We start from the raw sequence: 17927 nt of genomic DNA, 5'->3' as shown, positions 1-17927 counted from the left end.
GCATCGTAACTCCGGTTAATCGTGCACATCGCAGTGACCACACTGACTAGATCGTCTCGTAGATTGTGAAATAGACCGCTCATCAACTCTGGTGCCTCAACACGACAGCTCAAGCTCATACGGGCGCGAGTGCCGACCGCCACGTGTCCCAAAGCTCACGCGCGATTCATCGAAGAGAACGGCAATTAATATAATTGTCTCTCGCTTATAAAGACAAGCAAGACACCTTTTATACACCGCTCATCGATTCTCAGGTCAGACTGTAACAATTTCGATACATTAAAGACGGCTCAGACTGTGGTCTGAGATACACAAAAAATAAAGTGAATAATTAGTGAACACCTTCCACGCGCGTCCTTCTCATCCCGCTCCCATCGTCGGAATTAATCAGCGATTTCGCGAACACTAGCCATGACGATGACGCGCAACTGACTCAGAGATCAGATGTACGTTTTTATCTATTTGCGATGATTCGCAATTACATCTTGAATCATTTTTTGAATCTTTAAAACGTCTTTAAAAACAACCAGTTTTTCTCAGTTAAAGTCAGTTAAGTTTTAACTGACTTAAGTTTCTTTGGGCTGGATGCAGAGCAGCCACCAGTGACCATGTGAAACGTGCATTGTCTATTGATTGCACGTTTATCACCGCTCTCTTCAATTTAATTTCTCGCGGTATTTCTACAAAACACATGTTATTACACGATCTTTTTTCTAACACAATTTGTTGTACTCACGACTTTCAATTCTCGACTACTGAGCGTATCCCCCAGATTCGTCATTTTATATTCTACTAATGATGCATCGTTTACTTTTTTATCAAAAAATGTACGATTTGCAGTTTTGCACGTGTTCGATGAAATCATCGCGAGACATGTCGCAACATGTTCTTGAAAACAATATCGCTCTATTGACTTATGCGAAATTGCAAAATTTGCAGTGTATGCACACCATGCATTAAAACAGAAGAAACAATACGCGATGCTCTAATAGTAGGAACGAGAGAAAAAGGCAATAGAAAAAGTATATGAGAAAGAATGAAGCGAGTCAAAATCACAGTCTGTGATTTGAAAGTCTACGCGTCGGTACATCGATTGGAAAAAAGTATAGCAAGATGATAATAATTCCGATATGGATCGCGCGTTAACGGACGACAGTGATTACTTCAGCGATGAAAAAGATGGTCGTAAAGAAGTCATTGAAAGAATTGTGTCGCGTGAGGAAATCGTTTCACTAAATTTACATACAAAAGAGTGCGTACTATTTTTTTATTATTCAACGGGTGGTGCACTTGCACTATGTCGTTCATGCATGAGAGCTGTATCGGGCTTCGTCGGATGAGACTCTGACCCTGACGGCGGTCGCGCGACTCGTCCTGCCATGGCGCAAGCGAAGCTCGACGTGTCGGACAAATCTGGCGGCGGCATTAAAGAGAAGGATAAGGATTCCGAGGAAAAAGAAGATCCCACTGTTGTGCCAGAATGCGCAGTATGCCTGCAGCCTTGTATCCATCCAGCACGATTACCCTGCAGCCATATATACTGCTATCTGTGCGTAAAGGGTGTCGCTAATCAGAGCAAGCGGTGTCCGATGTGTCGTCAAGAGATCCCACCGGATTTTCTCGAGAGACCTCAGCTGGTGGAAGTGGAGGAGCCTCAGAAGGAGTCGGAACATCCCAAGGAAGAGTACCAATGGTTTTACGAAGGTCGAAATGGTTGGTGGAAATATGATCCGAGGACAAGCAATGATCTGGAGACTATTTACAAACTAGGGGACGCGCAATGCGAACTTTTGATCTGTGGCATGCTTTACGTAATTGACTTTGAAAAGAAATGTCAATATAGAAAATACAACCCACGTTACAAACGTAATATCAAACGTGACAAAAAAGATGCTCCGTGCAAGGGTGTCTCAGGTGTACAATAACATTTGTAAAATGGATTATTTGTCCGTTAAGATCGAAGATCCACTTCCAAACCCATATTTAACAACATACTCAACTATATTCATTGGTTTCATACAGCATTATACAAATACTTGATATCGGGTATATACATGCATGCACAATCATGTTCAACATTGCACACGATATTGTTAAGCGTGTGATCGAGTCACGTGCGAGAAACAACACAATGAGTAAGTACCGCTAATTTTCGTATATACTTGTGCAAAAAAAACTTTTATAAACATAATTGTATTTTTTCAGTTTTGATAAATCCCGCTACACGCCTCGTATTTTGGGAAAGAGATTTGCCTTAACATCGACCGCATATAAATTTTTGGATGTTGGAATCAACGCTGGACCTATGTCCTCTGTGGATATACTTATTGGCGATAACCGAGGCAATCGGATAATTCTGCCTCATCCAATGTGGGTGACATTCATCGAAAAACGTGCAGGTATTCAGCGACTCGTGCAGTCGCCTGCACCATCATCGCTAGCGTTTCGAGATTTGGAACTAGTTAAAAATACGCGACGCAGATATTGTAAAATTGACGTCGTGCGGCACCAGCTTGTACATGAAACCGTCAACCGTACTCTTCCTGTTCGAACTAGAACATTGCGTTGAAAATGTGTATTTTCAACTATGCCAAAATGTTCATGGCGTAAGTGAAAAATTTAAACAATTTATAACAATTTTATGCTAAAATTGTATTACCGATAAATGTAATGCAGTTAGAATTTCGCGTGAATTTTATGATAAGAATTTAATTATTGATTGTGTGAACTGTTGGCGTATGCTGCAAATAATATTACACACGATGCATTACATGAGTAATAAATGTATACTAAATGCATATCACTGTATCTAAAATTATCTTTCCTTCTGTCTACCGTTCCCTTGTCCACCGTCAGCGGTTTAGAATTACAGAGCGGTAACTCTCGATAAGAATGCGCGTGCCGCACTCGTCGCGCGATCATTAAACGTTTAACTTAATGTAAAACGTTTAACGTAAAACTTTATATAAATTCTGAATTTCATCCGTACGATGACATAAATCTGGATTTTGGCAAAAATTAATACGCCGTCCTTTTCGATATGTGTGCGCGTTTTTGTAAAGCTTATTACTGATAAGACTGCTTCGATACGCTTTGCACCGTGGTTACATTCCTGACAAAAGGACCTTTTGTAGTCATTGATTGCTCGCGACAAAACGAATCTGTCAAGAGCGCCACTGTGGATGTGCGAATAGAATTTGACTGCAAAGAGAATGCACCGGCAAATACTATCGCCTATTGTCTCATCTTGCATGATCGCGTAATCGAATACTGTCCGTTGTCGAACGTAGTGCTCAAAATCATGTAAATTGCAATATCAGCAGATATTGCAATATAAGAGACACTGATGTACCGCGATAAGATACAGATTGCTCCATCGTTTCGACATGATTGTACCGACGTTTATCGATCTGCAAGGATTTACCGTCGGGATGAAATTTGTCGTGAAAGAGGTGGCGGTTCTGAGAAACGGGACCGTTTTGGCACATTACATTTTTACGTGTCCCATGCCATGGAATCACCTCATGAAATCCGACAAGTCATGCGCTTCCTGGTTGATTGCGAATCACCATGGACTACGATGGGAAGATGGAAACATGCCGTACAGCATAGCGAAACATCTAATTACATCGGCCGTACTTGGAGAGGGCAACGAGACGTCGACTTTTGTGTACGTCAAGGGATGCGAGAAACGAGAATGGCTGGTGGATCTGCTTGAGAATAAAGCGAGAAAAAATCTAAAAATTGAGACTTTGGATGCAGATTATGAAGATATCGAATCTTTACATAATCTAGATGTTACTAATACTGTAAGATGCGAAAAACATGTTAAGAATTGCGCGTTGCAAAATGTATTAAAAATATTTAACTGGTGGTCGCGACACCAGAAAAATTATGATTTTTTAAAATAAACTATATATGTATATATAAACGTTTTATTTTTTTCCCCACATACTTTGTAGTATAATATAGATGTTTTAGCTGTTCAAGAGCTGTTTTTAGTTGTTTAAAAGAAGTTTGATAACGGTTCAATAGCAGTTATACAGATCGCTGTTATACAGATAACTGTTTTGTTTGATAGCTGTTTAAAAGCTGTTTTTAGTTGTTTAAAAAAAGTTTGATAGCGGTTCAATAGCAGTTATACAGATCGCTGTTATACAGATAACTGTTTTAGTTGTTTGATAGCTGTTTAAAAGCTGTTTTTAGTTGTTTAAAAGAAGTTTGATAGCGGTTCAATAGCAGTTATACAGATCGCAGTTATACAGATCGCTGTTATACAGATCGCTGTTATACAGATATCTGTTTTAGTTGTTTGATAGCTGTTCAAGAGCTGTTTGATAGCTGTTTTTAGCTGTTCAAGAGCTGTTTTTAGCTGTTTTACAGATCAAATCACTGAAAGTCAATGGCGCGATATCGTTTTCGAGGATATGTCTCGCGGGTGATTTTATCGCACTCGTGCAAAACTGCACATCGCAGATTTTTCGGAAGGTGCAATTGTATGGATGCTGAGATGAAATTAGATATGATAAACAAACGATGTGACAATAGTGTGATGTAGAAGGATGAATTTGAAGGTACGCTTAGCAGTCGAAGACTAGAAGTGAGAGTCGGTTGGTGTGCTTGATCGTGCAGTTTATACAACAATTGGTTCGCCATCTTAAGAGCTGTATATCAAAGCCCACCGATATGAGCGAGTACGCAAAACTTTGCAAACCGATACGTAATTCTAAATTCAAGATTTTGAAAATTAGCGAACCGCAGATGAGAAACTGTAGCAGATTGTATAAGAGGAGAGTCGACGTAGTGCGATATCTATTCCGTCGCGAGATCGGAATCGCCGATCTCCGATCGCATCAAGATTTTCTCGATCTCCAAATAAATTGGTTCATCCTCGTAAGAGAAACGTTCTATTTTTATCAAGATGGAAATATATGTGCCTGAAGAAATGGAAGTGTCTGGAGAAATATTTTAAGTGTATATTATCTAAAATTAAGAAACTTATACTGCTAAGAGATTAACAATAAGTGTAACAATAAGTGTAACAATAAGTGTAACAATAAAAAGACAATCAATGTTGTGTCACACACAGTGCGGAAGGTGACTCAAGAGCCGGGGGTTTTAGGTTGAAATCAAGCGGTGGTAAGCAATTTTTCTATTTGTAGTTTTTGTGAGAACGCGAACGGGGGAGAGAGAGACCGCGCGAATGAGAAGACGCGCGCGAACGGGGGCCGGGAGCGAGCGAGAACGTGCGAGGGAGAGATAACGCGAACGGGAGCGAGAGAGACCGCGCGAACGAGAAGACGCGCGCAACCGGGGGACGGGGGAGAAACATCTACGATGGAGAAATAACGCGAGCGGGAGCGTGCCGTGTGACGTCACGCGGACTCCGCGGCGCGGCGAAACGCGGACCCCCTCGCCCCGCTCCGCGGCGAAAACGCGGTCGCCCCGCGGCGCCGGAAAACGCAGACCCCTCGCCCCGCGGCGCCAAAAAACGCGGACCCCCTCGCCCCGCGGCGCCGGAAAACACGGCGCCCGAAAAACGCGGTTCCCCCCCCGCCCGCGGTCCACCCCCCGCCGGCGGTTCCCCCCCCCCGCCGCCCGCCCACGGTTTCCTCCCGCCCGCGGTTCCCCCCCCCGCCCCTCACCAACCCTCAGATCCCCGGATCGGATCTCTTTTAGCTTACCTACTCAGGAACATTTTATATATTCAACTATGTAGTATTTAAGAAGGAAAGTGTATCCAAATTTTCACATGTATGTACGTATACATATGCTTTCTTGTAAATTTTAAAAGTTGAAAAGAACGAAAAAGTGTTCTGTAGCGCAATTTGTATTGTAGGCAAGTTATGCTAAAATATTTGTAAATTGAGTCCCTATTATCCATTATGATATAATTTTTATCAACAATATTAGAGGAGTAACGAAAATTAATTTTTTTAAGTATTCAAAGCAATTGAGAGTTTTTAGCATTAAGTATTTTTATTGCTTTAAAAATATTGCAGGGGACTTGTGAGTTATGCGAAGCAATTAATACTATTAAGGTTCATTGGTCATATGAAGTTTGCACACGTCAAGCTTGACATCCTAAAGATCACAATGCATTCTGAAAACGATACCGTGCAGGTTCGTTGGCGTATACGTGGTGTCATCACAGGCTGGAAGGTATTTTCGGTGTTTTGGAAGTAAAATTTGGAAAATACAACATGTCATAAAATAAGCGCTATTCAGGAAATGTAAGTGTAATCAGTGCTTTAAACATTCCTTTTAATAGTAATATAAAATTGTTCTTATAAACAATAATTATAATTTATTCAAGTTGTCTATTATTTGAAAAGAACTTGATTTTTAATTTCGTTTTTTATTCTACTTTCAGAAAAAGATAAAATAATTTAGATTTCCTAATATTAATTTTGTTTATGCTATCGGAGAGGAAACACTTATTATAAAATTGATTATAATACCAAGACAATTATATAACGATTTCAGATGGTACGACGGCTTTTTTATGTTAATGCTGAATGGAAAAGTCTATAAGCATATTGCGGACAAGATGATGCCTAATCAGGATACAGCCACGAAAAAGAAAGATATGCGCATGGCAGGGAAATTAGCGCTATTCACTGGCTTTGTAAGCATATTTAGTAACAACAAGGATTCTTTGAATTGAGCTCTGTCTTAAAATCGCATCAATTGAAGTGAATCTACTGCTGAGTGCTGAAATTATACGATTTTATCCGTCACAACAAATAGACCAAGAAGAATGCTTTTTCCGGTCGATGGTTTCGAATGTTGCTGACGTATCTATTTCGTTGCAAATGCATCATTATGTAATAATGATCGGTAGAAATGAGAGATATATGAATTAAAAAGATGTGTACATTAACTAAACAGTATCTTTGTATGATTACATACTATCTTCATCTAATTTTTTAGTCACAATGTCCGAATAATTTGCATTAGTATTTCTGTGTAAAAAAATATGACGATTATATTACAGTATATCTGACGATTTTAACATAATTATAGAGGTAGGGTGTCTAAATTGTTATCGTTCCATCCAAATGTAGCTTTTATACTATTCGGATAGTATCGATATTTTATGCTAGAAACAAGTAAAAAGTATTTTAAGACACTTGTATCGTTTCCAGAATATAAAAACTTGTGTTTAGATTACAGATATACGTTTTGGGTATTGGCGTATCTATTTCGTTGCAAATGTATCATTGTGAAATAATGATCGGTAGTAAATGAGAGATATGTGAATTAAAAATATGTTACCTGTGATATTACCTATCATCTGATTTTTTAATTTTAGTAGTGACAATGTTCGAATATATTTGCGTTAGTATTTTTGTGTAAAAAAATATGACGATTATACGATTATATTACAATATATCTGAAAAATGTTAGAAAATGAAAGAATTGTTTAAAGGTATCCTGTATATCATAGTATATATTTGCTTTGCCTGTATGGGATCAAGAGACACGGTAGTGTCTCGCGCCAAGTACACGCGGAGCGAGACCGACCGTGACTCTTTTACGCGACGCGACGGGTTGCAAGTACCCGAGATGTTGAGATATCGATAACGAGTGAACGGATCAAGTTCTAAGTAGACTTGATCGATAGCTTGGGGTCTAATTAGGGGGGGGGGGTTTCTCTTATAATATTCTGCTACGTGCCCTACGAGCGGAGATATTGCGACGCAAAGTCCAAATGTGAAAATTTTTTATTAAGATACGTCATCTACGTCGACCGCTCTTCTTTATAACATACATGTAACAAACAGAGAACGTCACTTTCACTTTTTCGACACTGGCGGCTAGCGGCGTTAGTGTCGCAGTGCAGTGCAGTGCAGACAGTGCGTTCGTTTAGAGCGCTATCCTGTCAGTCAGTTCATCATCTGATCAGTTAACCTATCTCGATCGATCGAGAGACACGGTAGTACGCGCGGAGCGAGACCGATCGTGTGACTCTTTATTACGCGTCGCGAGGTAAGGTGCGACAACGCGCGCATACGCGCGTACGCGAAACGGCAGTAACACCGTAATCGTGCCGGCGATATACTGAATTGAATTGCTTCGTGCTTATCTAAAGATTTCGTATCCCTACATTGGGTGCGTTCAGCCGATACTCCGCTAGCCTAGCAATCGTGAGCAGTCGCTCGTTTTCGCTCGTTTCCTCTCCTTTGACCCAATGGATTAAAAGGAGAGGAAACGAGCGACTGCTCACGATTGCTAGGCTAGCGGAGTATCGGCTGAACGCACCCATCGTGTTACTATCGCTGCCGGAAAAGAAGGTCCTCTACGCTTGGCAGAAAGTGACGACTGACACGTTCGATCCCGACTTCGTTGATCGCAGAAGAGCTCAACTCGAGGTACGTTTCCGATTTGCAATTATAAAAGTATTGTGCGATGAATGTTGTACCCAATTATAACCTCAAATAAAGTTGTGCACGTTGCTGAAAGATATATATATCTTGATTAATAGGCTGCGGTCAACGTGATACAAATGCTCTGGAGCGTTCTTCTTCTCCTTCTTTCTTCATTGAAAGATAAGAGAAGAGGAATGCTTTGAAGCATTTGTAGTGTCACGTTGACCGTAGCCATAATATCATATTAATACATTATTTTATTTTTAGACGTAGCTGTTGATGAAAGAGAATTAGATGGTGACTTAATTTTGGGAGATATAGGTCAAGGATTGCCATTTAAAGCTGGTACGTTTGATGGGGCTGTCAGTATTTCTGCGCTTGTGGTTGTGCTATGCAAGCAAAACTTTGCACAATCCTACAAAACGTTTATATCGTTTCTTATCAACGTTGTATGCATGTCTGTCAAGAAGCGCAAGAACAATGTTACAATTCTATCCAGAGAACGGTGAACAGGTTGTTGATATTATATATATCTTGATATATAGGCTACGGTCAACGTGATACAAATGCTCTGGAGCGTTCTTCTTCTCCTTCTTTCTTCATTGAAAGATAAGAGAAGAGGAATGCTTCGAAGCATTTGTAGTGTCACGTTGACCGTATAGCCATAATATCATATTAATACATTATTTTATTTTTAGATATAGGTCAAGGATTGCCATTTAAAGCTGGTACGTTTGATGGGGTTGTCAGTATTTCTGCGCTTGTGGTTGTGCTATGCAAGCAAAACTTTGCACAATCCTACAAAACGTTTATATCGTTTCTTATCAACGTTGTATGCATGTCTGTCAAGAAGCGCAAGAGCAGTGTTACAATTATATCCAGAGAACGGTGAACAGGTTGTTGATATTATTATATATATCTTGATATATAGGCTACGGTCAACGTGATACAAATGCTCTGGAGAGTTCTTCTTCTCCTTCTTTCTTCATTGAAAGAAAAGAAAAGAGGAATGCTTCGAAGCATTTGTAGTGTTACGTTGACCGTAGCCATAATATCATATTAATACATTATTTTATTTTTAGATATAGGTCAAAGATTGCCATTTAAAGCTGGTACGTTTGATGGGGCTGTCAGTATTTTTGCGCTTGTGGTAGTGCTATGCAAGCAAAACTTTGCACAATCCTACAAAACGTTTATATCGTTTCTTATCAACGTTGTATGCATGTCTGTCAAGAAGCGCAAGAGCAGTGTTACAATTCTATCCAGAGAACGGTGAACAGGTTGTTGATATTATATATATCTTGATATATAGGCTACGGTCAACGTGATACAAATTCTCTGGAGCGTTCTTCTTCTCCTTCTTTCTTCATTGAAAGAAAAGAGAAGAGGAATGCTTCGAAGCATTTGTAGTGTCACGTTGACCGTAGCCATAATATCATATTGATACATTATTTTATTTTTAGACGTAGCTGTTGATGAAAGAGAATTAGATGGTGACTTAATTTTGGGAGATAGAAATAACGTGGATAAAGCACTGAGAAGCCTGCAAAAGACCGACAGCAGATATAAGTAAGAGAATTTATTATTATTTTTCTTTTTCATACACTTATTGTAATTATTAATTGAATTATAATTTTATTGCAGTAACGCTACTCGCGAACCACGAGAGTCGCGTGGCAAACGGGAAAAGAAAACCGAGGACAGTAAACCAAGCAGCGAAAAAATGTCCCTATTCGACTTTCTCGAGGATAAATTACCTGTACAACCTGAGAGCGTCGAAACAACTAATTTGTCTCAAAACAGCTACATACAAATTAATAAAAGTAATCCAGATTGTTTTGAATCAAGAGGATTTGATAATATAATAATAATAATAATAATAATAATAATAAACTTTATTAACGGGTAATAAACCCTTTAGCGTACAAAGAGAAAAGAAAAAAAACAAGAACAATAAGATAAAATAAAAATTTTACAACATAATATGGAGAAATTCAGGTTACAAGAGTAGTCGAGAAAGTTTTTGTTTAAAAGTTGATACAGAGCCACCAAAAAAGTCAACCCTATTGGAGAAATTACTTGCAGATATTATTAGCCTATTTACACACGAATTTGCGCTATACAAAGTACGGTGATACTCGAAGTGGAAGATGGAGTACTGTCTTAATTCTCTAGTCGGGATGTTGAAATAGATACGTTCCAACAAAACCGGACAATCAATAGAGTGATTAAGAAGCTTAAAAATAAATGTAAGATCAAAAGTTAGTCTCCTATTTTCTAACGATAGCAGATTTAATCTATCTAATATAGTGCAGTATTCATGGCAAGTAATTGACATGGGATTACCTAGCCGATAAGCAGCCATACGCAGGAATTTGTGCTGCACACGTTCAATCAATAGCTGATGACATTCAAAATACGGAGACCAAACTATGGAACAGTACTCCAACTTGGGGCGAACTAACGTACAGTATAATAATTTTAAAGTGGTTATATTCTTAAAAAATCTACCCCATCGGAGGATGAATCCAAGCGTTCTATAAGCAGATGAAACTATTGATTGTATATGTGTATTAAATGATAAGTCCGCACTGAACAAGACCCCGAGATCTCGAGCTTCGCGCACTGCTGAGAGAGGTAAACCATCAAGAGTATAGTTATATAAATATGAGTTACGTCTACGAGAAAAGTGAATAACAAAACATTTAGAGACGTTAAGCCGAAGACAGTTCCTCCTACACCAGGCCTCAAGTTCAAACAAGTCATGTTGTAATAAAAGCGCATCAGCAGGTCCATTAATCCGGCGGTATAATTTAAGGTCATCAGCATACAGTAAGAAAGAGCAGAATTTAATAAAAGCAGCTATGTCATTAATAAATAAAACAAATAAAAGAGGGCCAAGATGTGAGCCCTGCGGCACTCCAGACAAAACATTTATACTTCTAGAGAAGCTATTATTAAACTTTATGACTTGAGACCTGTTTGATAGGAAGCAGGATATCCAACGCAAAAGAGAACCTCCGAACCCTAGAGATCGAAGTTTACACATTAATATTGTATGATTAACTGAGTCGAACGCTTTTCTAAAATCGGTATAAACTGAGTCAACCTGGGATCCACTCTCAACAGTAGAAGTTAAAAAATCATAGTAATTAACAAGATTTGTCGTTGTCGAGCGTCCCGGTACAAATCCATGTTGTTCCTTTATAATAATGTTTTTACATAGGAAGCTAAGTTTTCGAGCAACAATGCCATCAAAGATTTTCGGCATAACATTTTGTTTACATATAGGACGATAGTTAGTGACTGATTGACGGTCTCCACCTTTAAAAATCGGAGAGACAAGACATTACTTCCAAAGAGATGGGAAGGCACCATCCCTCAGTGACTTATTAAAGATCAGCCACAAAAATCTTGACGCGATAAAGATACATGATTTTAGTAATAAAGGCGGAATGCCATCCAACCCCGCGGAGCAGCTCAATGGAAGCTCACAAATCTCGTTATACACATCCGAAATTGATATGTCCAGGGATAAAAGATCCAAGGGGTGATATAAGTTAAAACCGCTGTCAGAGTATTCGTCGATTACATCGCTACTAATATAAACAGAATCGAAATAATCAGCGAAGCAGTTCGCAATAGATTCATCATCCTCCAGTAAATGATCATTATGCAGAATCTGAGAGGCGCAATGCTTGGAAGATCTGATGTCTCTGATAAAGCCCCAGAAAAGATTGGTATTATTCGACAGCGCATGTTCAGATTTATCAATAAAATCAGACCAGCAAACAGCAGACAGAGATTTACATCTAGCTCTAAGATGAGAGAAAGATAGATAATCAGAGAATGAGAGAGTGCATTTATATCTTAAGTGTGCCGCCTTCTTGGCCCTGATTAGAGAAATTAATTCCTTGGTGAACCATGCTGGATAAGTAGATTCAAAAATAACATAAGAGGGAACATAAGTATTAATCGCAAAGTTCAAGTGAGAGTAAAGTAGCTCAGTGGCCTCATTCACCGGAATATTAGCAAAGGCAAATTCAAAGGCAAATATACATATATATATATATATAGATTATATAGAGACATTATTGTATATAGAGATTATATAGAGACAAAGATTAAATCCTGTTGCTCTCAACGTCTGCCTCTGCCTCGTCTACCCCAATGGTAATTGGGTGATGACAATTTATATAAGAAGGCCATGAACCTTTCTTCTTGGCGTCGTATCCCCGCGGCTCTGCCTCTTGGTGTGCGAACTGTAAAATAATAAAATTGTATAAGAAATTTTATGAATTAAATACATATAAAATGAATTAAATTTTTTATATATAACGAGAAGATATTTATTATTATTATTTCATACCCAATGTCCAGTTCTATCTCTAAGTTTTGGATCTCCACAATTGAACGGAACTGACGAACTGTGCAATATTTGTATATGTTTTCTATCTTCTGGTATACGTTGAATAAATTGAGGCAATTGAATTCGCCATGTTCCGACAGGTTTATATACTGAACAACTTCGCAAAAATGTATGGAAATGATCCATATGAGCGTCCGTAATCCATTTGCCTCGAATAATTATATTTTTTCTTTACGTTTTAAAATTACTTTCTTTTTTAAATTCTGTTTGGATCGCTTTATAATAGCGCGATTGTTTAAATCCTGCTGCTTTGCACGAGATTCTGTAGCATAATTACTTTCAGAATGTGTCTTTGCACTTTTAGCAATTGCTTCAGTTTCTGTCGCTTTTATTATCGCTAATGGAAGTACTCTTTGAGAAATAGCACATTGTGAATCTTCAGCACGATTATTTGGTAAATTCTGTTTGCATTGTTGCTGCTTTGTAGCGCGATTTTCTAAATCCTGTTTTTCTGCCCGACATTCTTTAGCGCAATTACTTTTAAAATGTCTTTTCATACGTTGAGCAGTCGCTTTAGCCTCTCTATCTCTTATCACTGCTAATGGAAGTACCGTTTGAGGATTAGCACTTTGCAAATCCTGAGGAAAATGTTCCATAACATTATTTTCCAAAATTTGTACCAAATGTGAACGCATAAACTTATATTCATACTTTACTTTGTCAGGTTTAATATTGAATAACAATGAAGTAGCAAAAGCTATAGCAAAAACACCACAATCGCTACAGTTCGGTTGACGTTGCACATTAGGAAATTTGACGGGATGTTTTTTAAAGTCATGTGCTGGAAATAATTTTTCCAAGAATCGCTCATGATCTTTACACAATGTTTTATTATGTGAGGAATCATATACAATTATATTTTTTGTATCATAATAACAACACACCCAATGTGACGAGCTACACAATATTTGAATGTGTTTTTTATCTTGTGATACAGGTTGAATCATATCAGGCAATTGTATTCCGACAGGTCTATAATCTGAACAATTTTGTAAAAGTTTATGGAAATGATCCATATGTATGTCCGTCAGCCGTTGCCTGATTCAAAAACGACTATAAAATGGTTAGATGTTAATCAGATACGACGTAGAAAAGTTAAAACTTATAAGGAAATTGAAGCTCTTGTAACGAACCGCGAAAAATCTCAAGGCCGCATGTAAACGACACGACATACATATTGCTTGCAACACTGATACTGCTGTAAAATTACGCTTAGAGTAGGTTGCACGTATAGATACTGTATTTTGCGTAGAAATAGGAATTAGTAGATGCACGAATAATAATATTAATATTGTCACCGTTCAATGTTACACATGAATAAATGTATATATAATTTACGACTCATGACAGTATTGATATTATTATAATTCGTAGGTTTAAGTAAATCGCCTGTTAATAATAGTGTTAAGTATTATCAGTATTGTTCTTAAAATTTATTACAGATTATTTAAAGCAACAGTGTAAAATATAACCGCAACAATATAAAGGAACGTGGAAATAATATTCGCATAATTAGATAAATTCGTCATCGATCAATCGATTCGTAGTCTGGACCGACGCGCGACGCTCTCGATCAATAACACGGTGTACAGAGAGTTTCACGTGATAAATTCACGTACTCGCGTGATTACAATATTCCCTTTACCCCGGACGCCACCGACCGGGTAGTATAAATACGGGCCCTGCGAGACGGGCCAGGCAGATTCCCTCAGATTCTCTCAGTTTCATTTCGATTTCGAGAGCACCGCGAGTCGAGAAGGGACTTAGTCGCGAGACCGTTATCGTCCGAAAGGACTTAGCCGCGAGAGCGTTGTCGTCCGAAGAGACTTAGCCGCGAGAGCCTTGCGAGCTCGAGGGACATAGCCGCGAGAGTGTACAGATCATGGTGCCTTCTCACGCGTCGTGCTGCCGGATACTCTGTAATAAACGAAACGCCATCAACATTAATAAATACTCATTCTACCAGACATAAAGATTTAACCTTCTTTTAGCTTACACTGATTTCTACCGGATACCCGTTGATGCGCGCCTCCCTCAGGGCGTTCTCAACCGATCCTTCCGTCAATGCGCGCCTCTCTCAGGGCGTTCGTGACAGCTCCTTAAACAGATGCGCGCCTCTCTCAGGGCGTTCTCTAAATTCCTCTGTTCCTTCTTTGTTTCTATAACATATATTAATCTAAAAATCAGCGAAAATATATATATATATTAATTACGACTGCCTGCACGTTACCGTAAGGGTCCTTACACACACGCGTACTCGCAAGAACACACGCACACACACACGCTTGCATGCGATTGATGGAGGAAGGAAGTTGAACCAGTCACTATATACTTATATAACGTACTCGGAGGTCAGCAAGTTACCTAGGTAGGTACATTTTTTCATCAATGGTGCAATCCAGACGATCGGGACGTGCTCATCAACTGAAAAGGCTACAACGAGCCTATTATTCCGGCGGCGATTTCGATCCGCGCGTGTTAAACACCGTTCCGCCACCGACAGTAAAAACTGATCCTCGCGTAGAATCACCGGTCGTTGCAAATCGGGAGCAATCGAGTGCCATGGTCCAAGACCCACAGTTACCTAAGATAACGAAAATCGAGACGTTAACGCAAAAAATCCGCCTGATACTTAGAGAAGTCAGTACCAACCCAGTCAAAAATTAAAGAAGAAATGTATATATATATATATAGTAGACTTACCGTCTCTCCTCGTTCATGTGAGGCACTCACACAATATCGCGAAGGTTTCAATTCACTCTTTCTCACTGATTAACCCACCCCGACGTCCGAACGATCGTCCGGACGTAACACTCTTGACGGAGATTCTACAAATATATTTTGTCCATCTATAATAGATGAACATTATCTACGGAGACCAAAAGAATTGGAATCTATGTTTTTATATGAGTTTGTACAGTGGTATGATATTTTGAAAAATAAACCACGAGGAAAAATATTGAATACTACACGATGGAGAATGGTTATTATCTAAAACGGCGACAGCGTGGATGTCTTATTAATCACTATAAATATAATGTCAATACGCAGCCGGAAAATTATTTCTTTTCATTACTGCTCATGTTTAAACCGTGGCGGAAAATAGAAGATCTTAAAGACGGATGTGATACATATACAGAAGCATTTCACAAGGAAAAGTTATATCTTACGGAAGCATTGCAATATCATGAAAAATTAGAGAAAGTGCAAAAAGCATTTGAAACTGCGAAGCAATTAGTTGAATAATATTTAGATAATTTGGAAAAACAGCATGAGTCTCAAGATGATCCCGATAATCCAATAGGTGTTCAAAATATTGAGGCTGGTGAAGCGATGCAAGATTTTAAGGATCTTGGTGACAAATTAAATCAGGAAATCAATGTATCTGAAATTATTTCAAATCTGAACGCAGATCAAAAAAGAATATTTGACAGAGTCATCAACGCCGTAAAGATATCGCCGGATGACGAACAATTTAAACAATTACTATTATGCGTTAGCGGAGAAGGAGGTACTGGTAAAAGTTTCTTAATTAAAACAATTAAATGCTGGATAAAACAAAATCTCCACAAAGATACTGCTGTAACAGCACCTACTGGTATAGCGGCGTTTAATATCGATGCTTTAACAAATCACAGGCAATAGCAGTTACCTGTTGAACATGGTGATCAGTCTCCTTAGTATACACTATTATCTGATCACGTTTTGAAAGTTTTACGAGCAGATCTTAAAGATGTTAGTCTTATTATAATTGATGAAATATCAATGATATCTAATTTAACTTTCATGTATATACATTTACGACTATGTCAAATATTTGATACCATGGATGACGATTTCTTTGGTGGAAAGCATGTTCTTTTATTTGGAGATCTGCTTCAATTACCTCCTGTACGTGAAAATTTTATCTTTGTTCCACTATCAAAAGCAGAATTTAATAAATATATTGGCAGTGTGGGGGGACTACTCCTGAGGAATGTTTGTGGCAAAAATTTCAATATGATGAATTGACGATCAATATGCGTCAGCAAGGAGATACAGCTTATCGTGAATTACTCTCGAGAGTTCGTATTGGTTTATTGACAACTTCTGATTCTGAGATTCTCGAGAAAAGAAGAATATCATTGAAAGGTCAGTCTTTCAATGAAAGATTATACGAATTGTGTAATTATCTTGATAATTTGCCGCCTAACACTGTTTGTTTACTGCCTACTCGTTATTTGTGCGATGTTCTTAACACTGCAATGCTAAGTCGTATTGCTTCGAAAGAAATATTATTAATTGCTCAAGATACGCTTGACTGTGATAATTATATTAAACGAAAGGTACAAAAGCGATTGACGGATAATGAAGACGATGATACCAATACAGCTGGGCTTTTGAAACAAATTACAATTAAAATTGGAGCGAAAGTTATGATAAGACGCAATATTGATGTCACTTTGGGCCTGGTAAATGGTACAATTGCTACAGTTATTTCTGTTGTGCGGGATATATCTACCGATTGTGTAGAAAAGATTAAACTTCTTTTACTGTCTGGTTTGGAGTATTGTATTGAAAGAGTAAGTGTCAAGTTTAAAGTAATAGAGAAAGCATATGTTATCAGAAAACAATTTCCCATAACTCTCAGTTATGGCATAACCATTCATAAAAGTCAAGGATTAACCTTGCAAAACGCTGTTATGAATATAGGTAATTCTATATTTAGTTGTGCTCAGTCATATGTTGCGTTATCCTGACTACCGTCTTTGGATGGATTGCATTTAATTAACTTTGATCCTTCAGCTGTAAAAGTAAGTGAAAGAGCTATTAGCGAATATAATCGACTAATACGAACATTTCTACCGCAAGCACAAACGATTCCTATTTCGAAAAAACGTTTTCGAAAAGTAAAAGATGTTCCGTGGATGTTCAGGATTGCAAGCACCGCAATCAATAACCGCGATCGATACCGGTACTGCCATCCCTGAGCCGCCCCCTGAACGAGGCGACTTCGCGCCGCTCCCCCCGCGTCATCCCTGACCGCTCGGTCTCTCACGTAGCGCGATCGATCCGGACACGCGAGGATCCCGTGATCCTGCGAAACGCGCCGATTGGCCAAATTCATTTGTCGCGTCACCGAATGC

General features: G+C 38.7%; 1 protein-coding gene and 1 long non-coding RNA gene across 2 annotated transcripts; both read left to right on the top strand.

Annotated features, from left to right (window-relative positions):
• Nucleotides 1–1125: 1125 nt before the first annotated feature.
• LOC143908526 (E3 ubiquitin-protein ligase rnf146-like) lies at nucleotides 1126–2606 on the top strand. Its single transcript, XM_077426220.1, has one exon. The coding sequence runs from the start codon at nucleotides 1380–1382 to the stop codon at nucleotides 1923–1925; it is 546 nt and encodes a 181-aa protein (XP_077282346.1). The 5' UTR covers nucleotides 1126–1379; the 3' UTR covers nucleotides 1926–2606.
• A 6502-nt stretch (nucleotides 2607–9108) lies between these two features.
• Nucleotides 9109–10245, top strand: LOC143908522 (uncharacterized). Its single transcript, XR_013260172.1, has 4 exons — nucleotides 9109–9268; nucleotides 9455–9652; nucleotides 9836–9941; nucleotides 10017–10245. It is a non-coding gene; the product is annotated as an uncharacterized LOC143908522 (long non-coding RNA).
• Nucleotides 10246–17927: the final 7682 nt, after the last annotated feature.

The sequence above is a fragment of the Temnothorax americanus genome, unplaced genomic scaffold (genome assembly GCF_048541705.1).
Source record: "Temnothorax americanus isolate GAGA-0224 unplaced genomic scaffold, ASM4854170v1 Scaffold98, whole genome shotgun sequence".
Taxonomy (NCBI): Eukaryota; Metazoa; Arthropoda; class Insecta; order Hymenoptera; family Formicidae; genus Temnothorax; species Temnothorax americanus.
The sequence above is the reverse complement of the archived record's forward strand: the minus strand, read 5'-3'. Positions and strand labels throughout refer to the sequence as shown.

Excerpts from the sequence above, each read along its gene's own strand:
- LOC143908526 (XM_077426220.1), top strand. The coding sequence starts at position 1,380 with ATGGCGCAAGCGAAGCTCGACGTGTCGGACAAATCTGGCGGCGGCATT.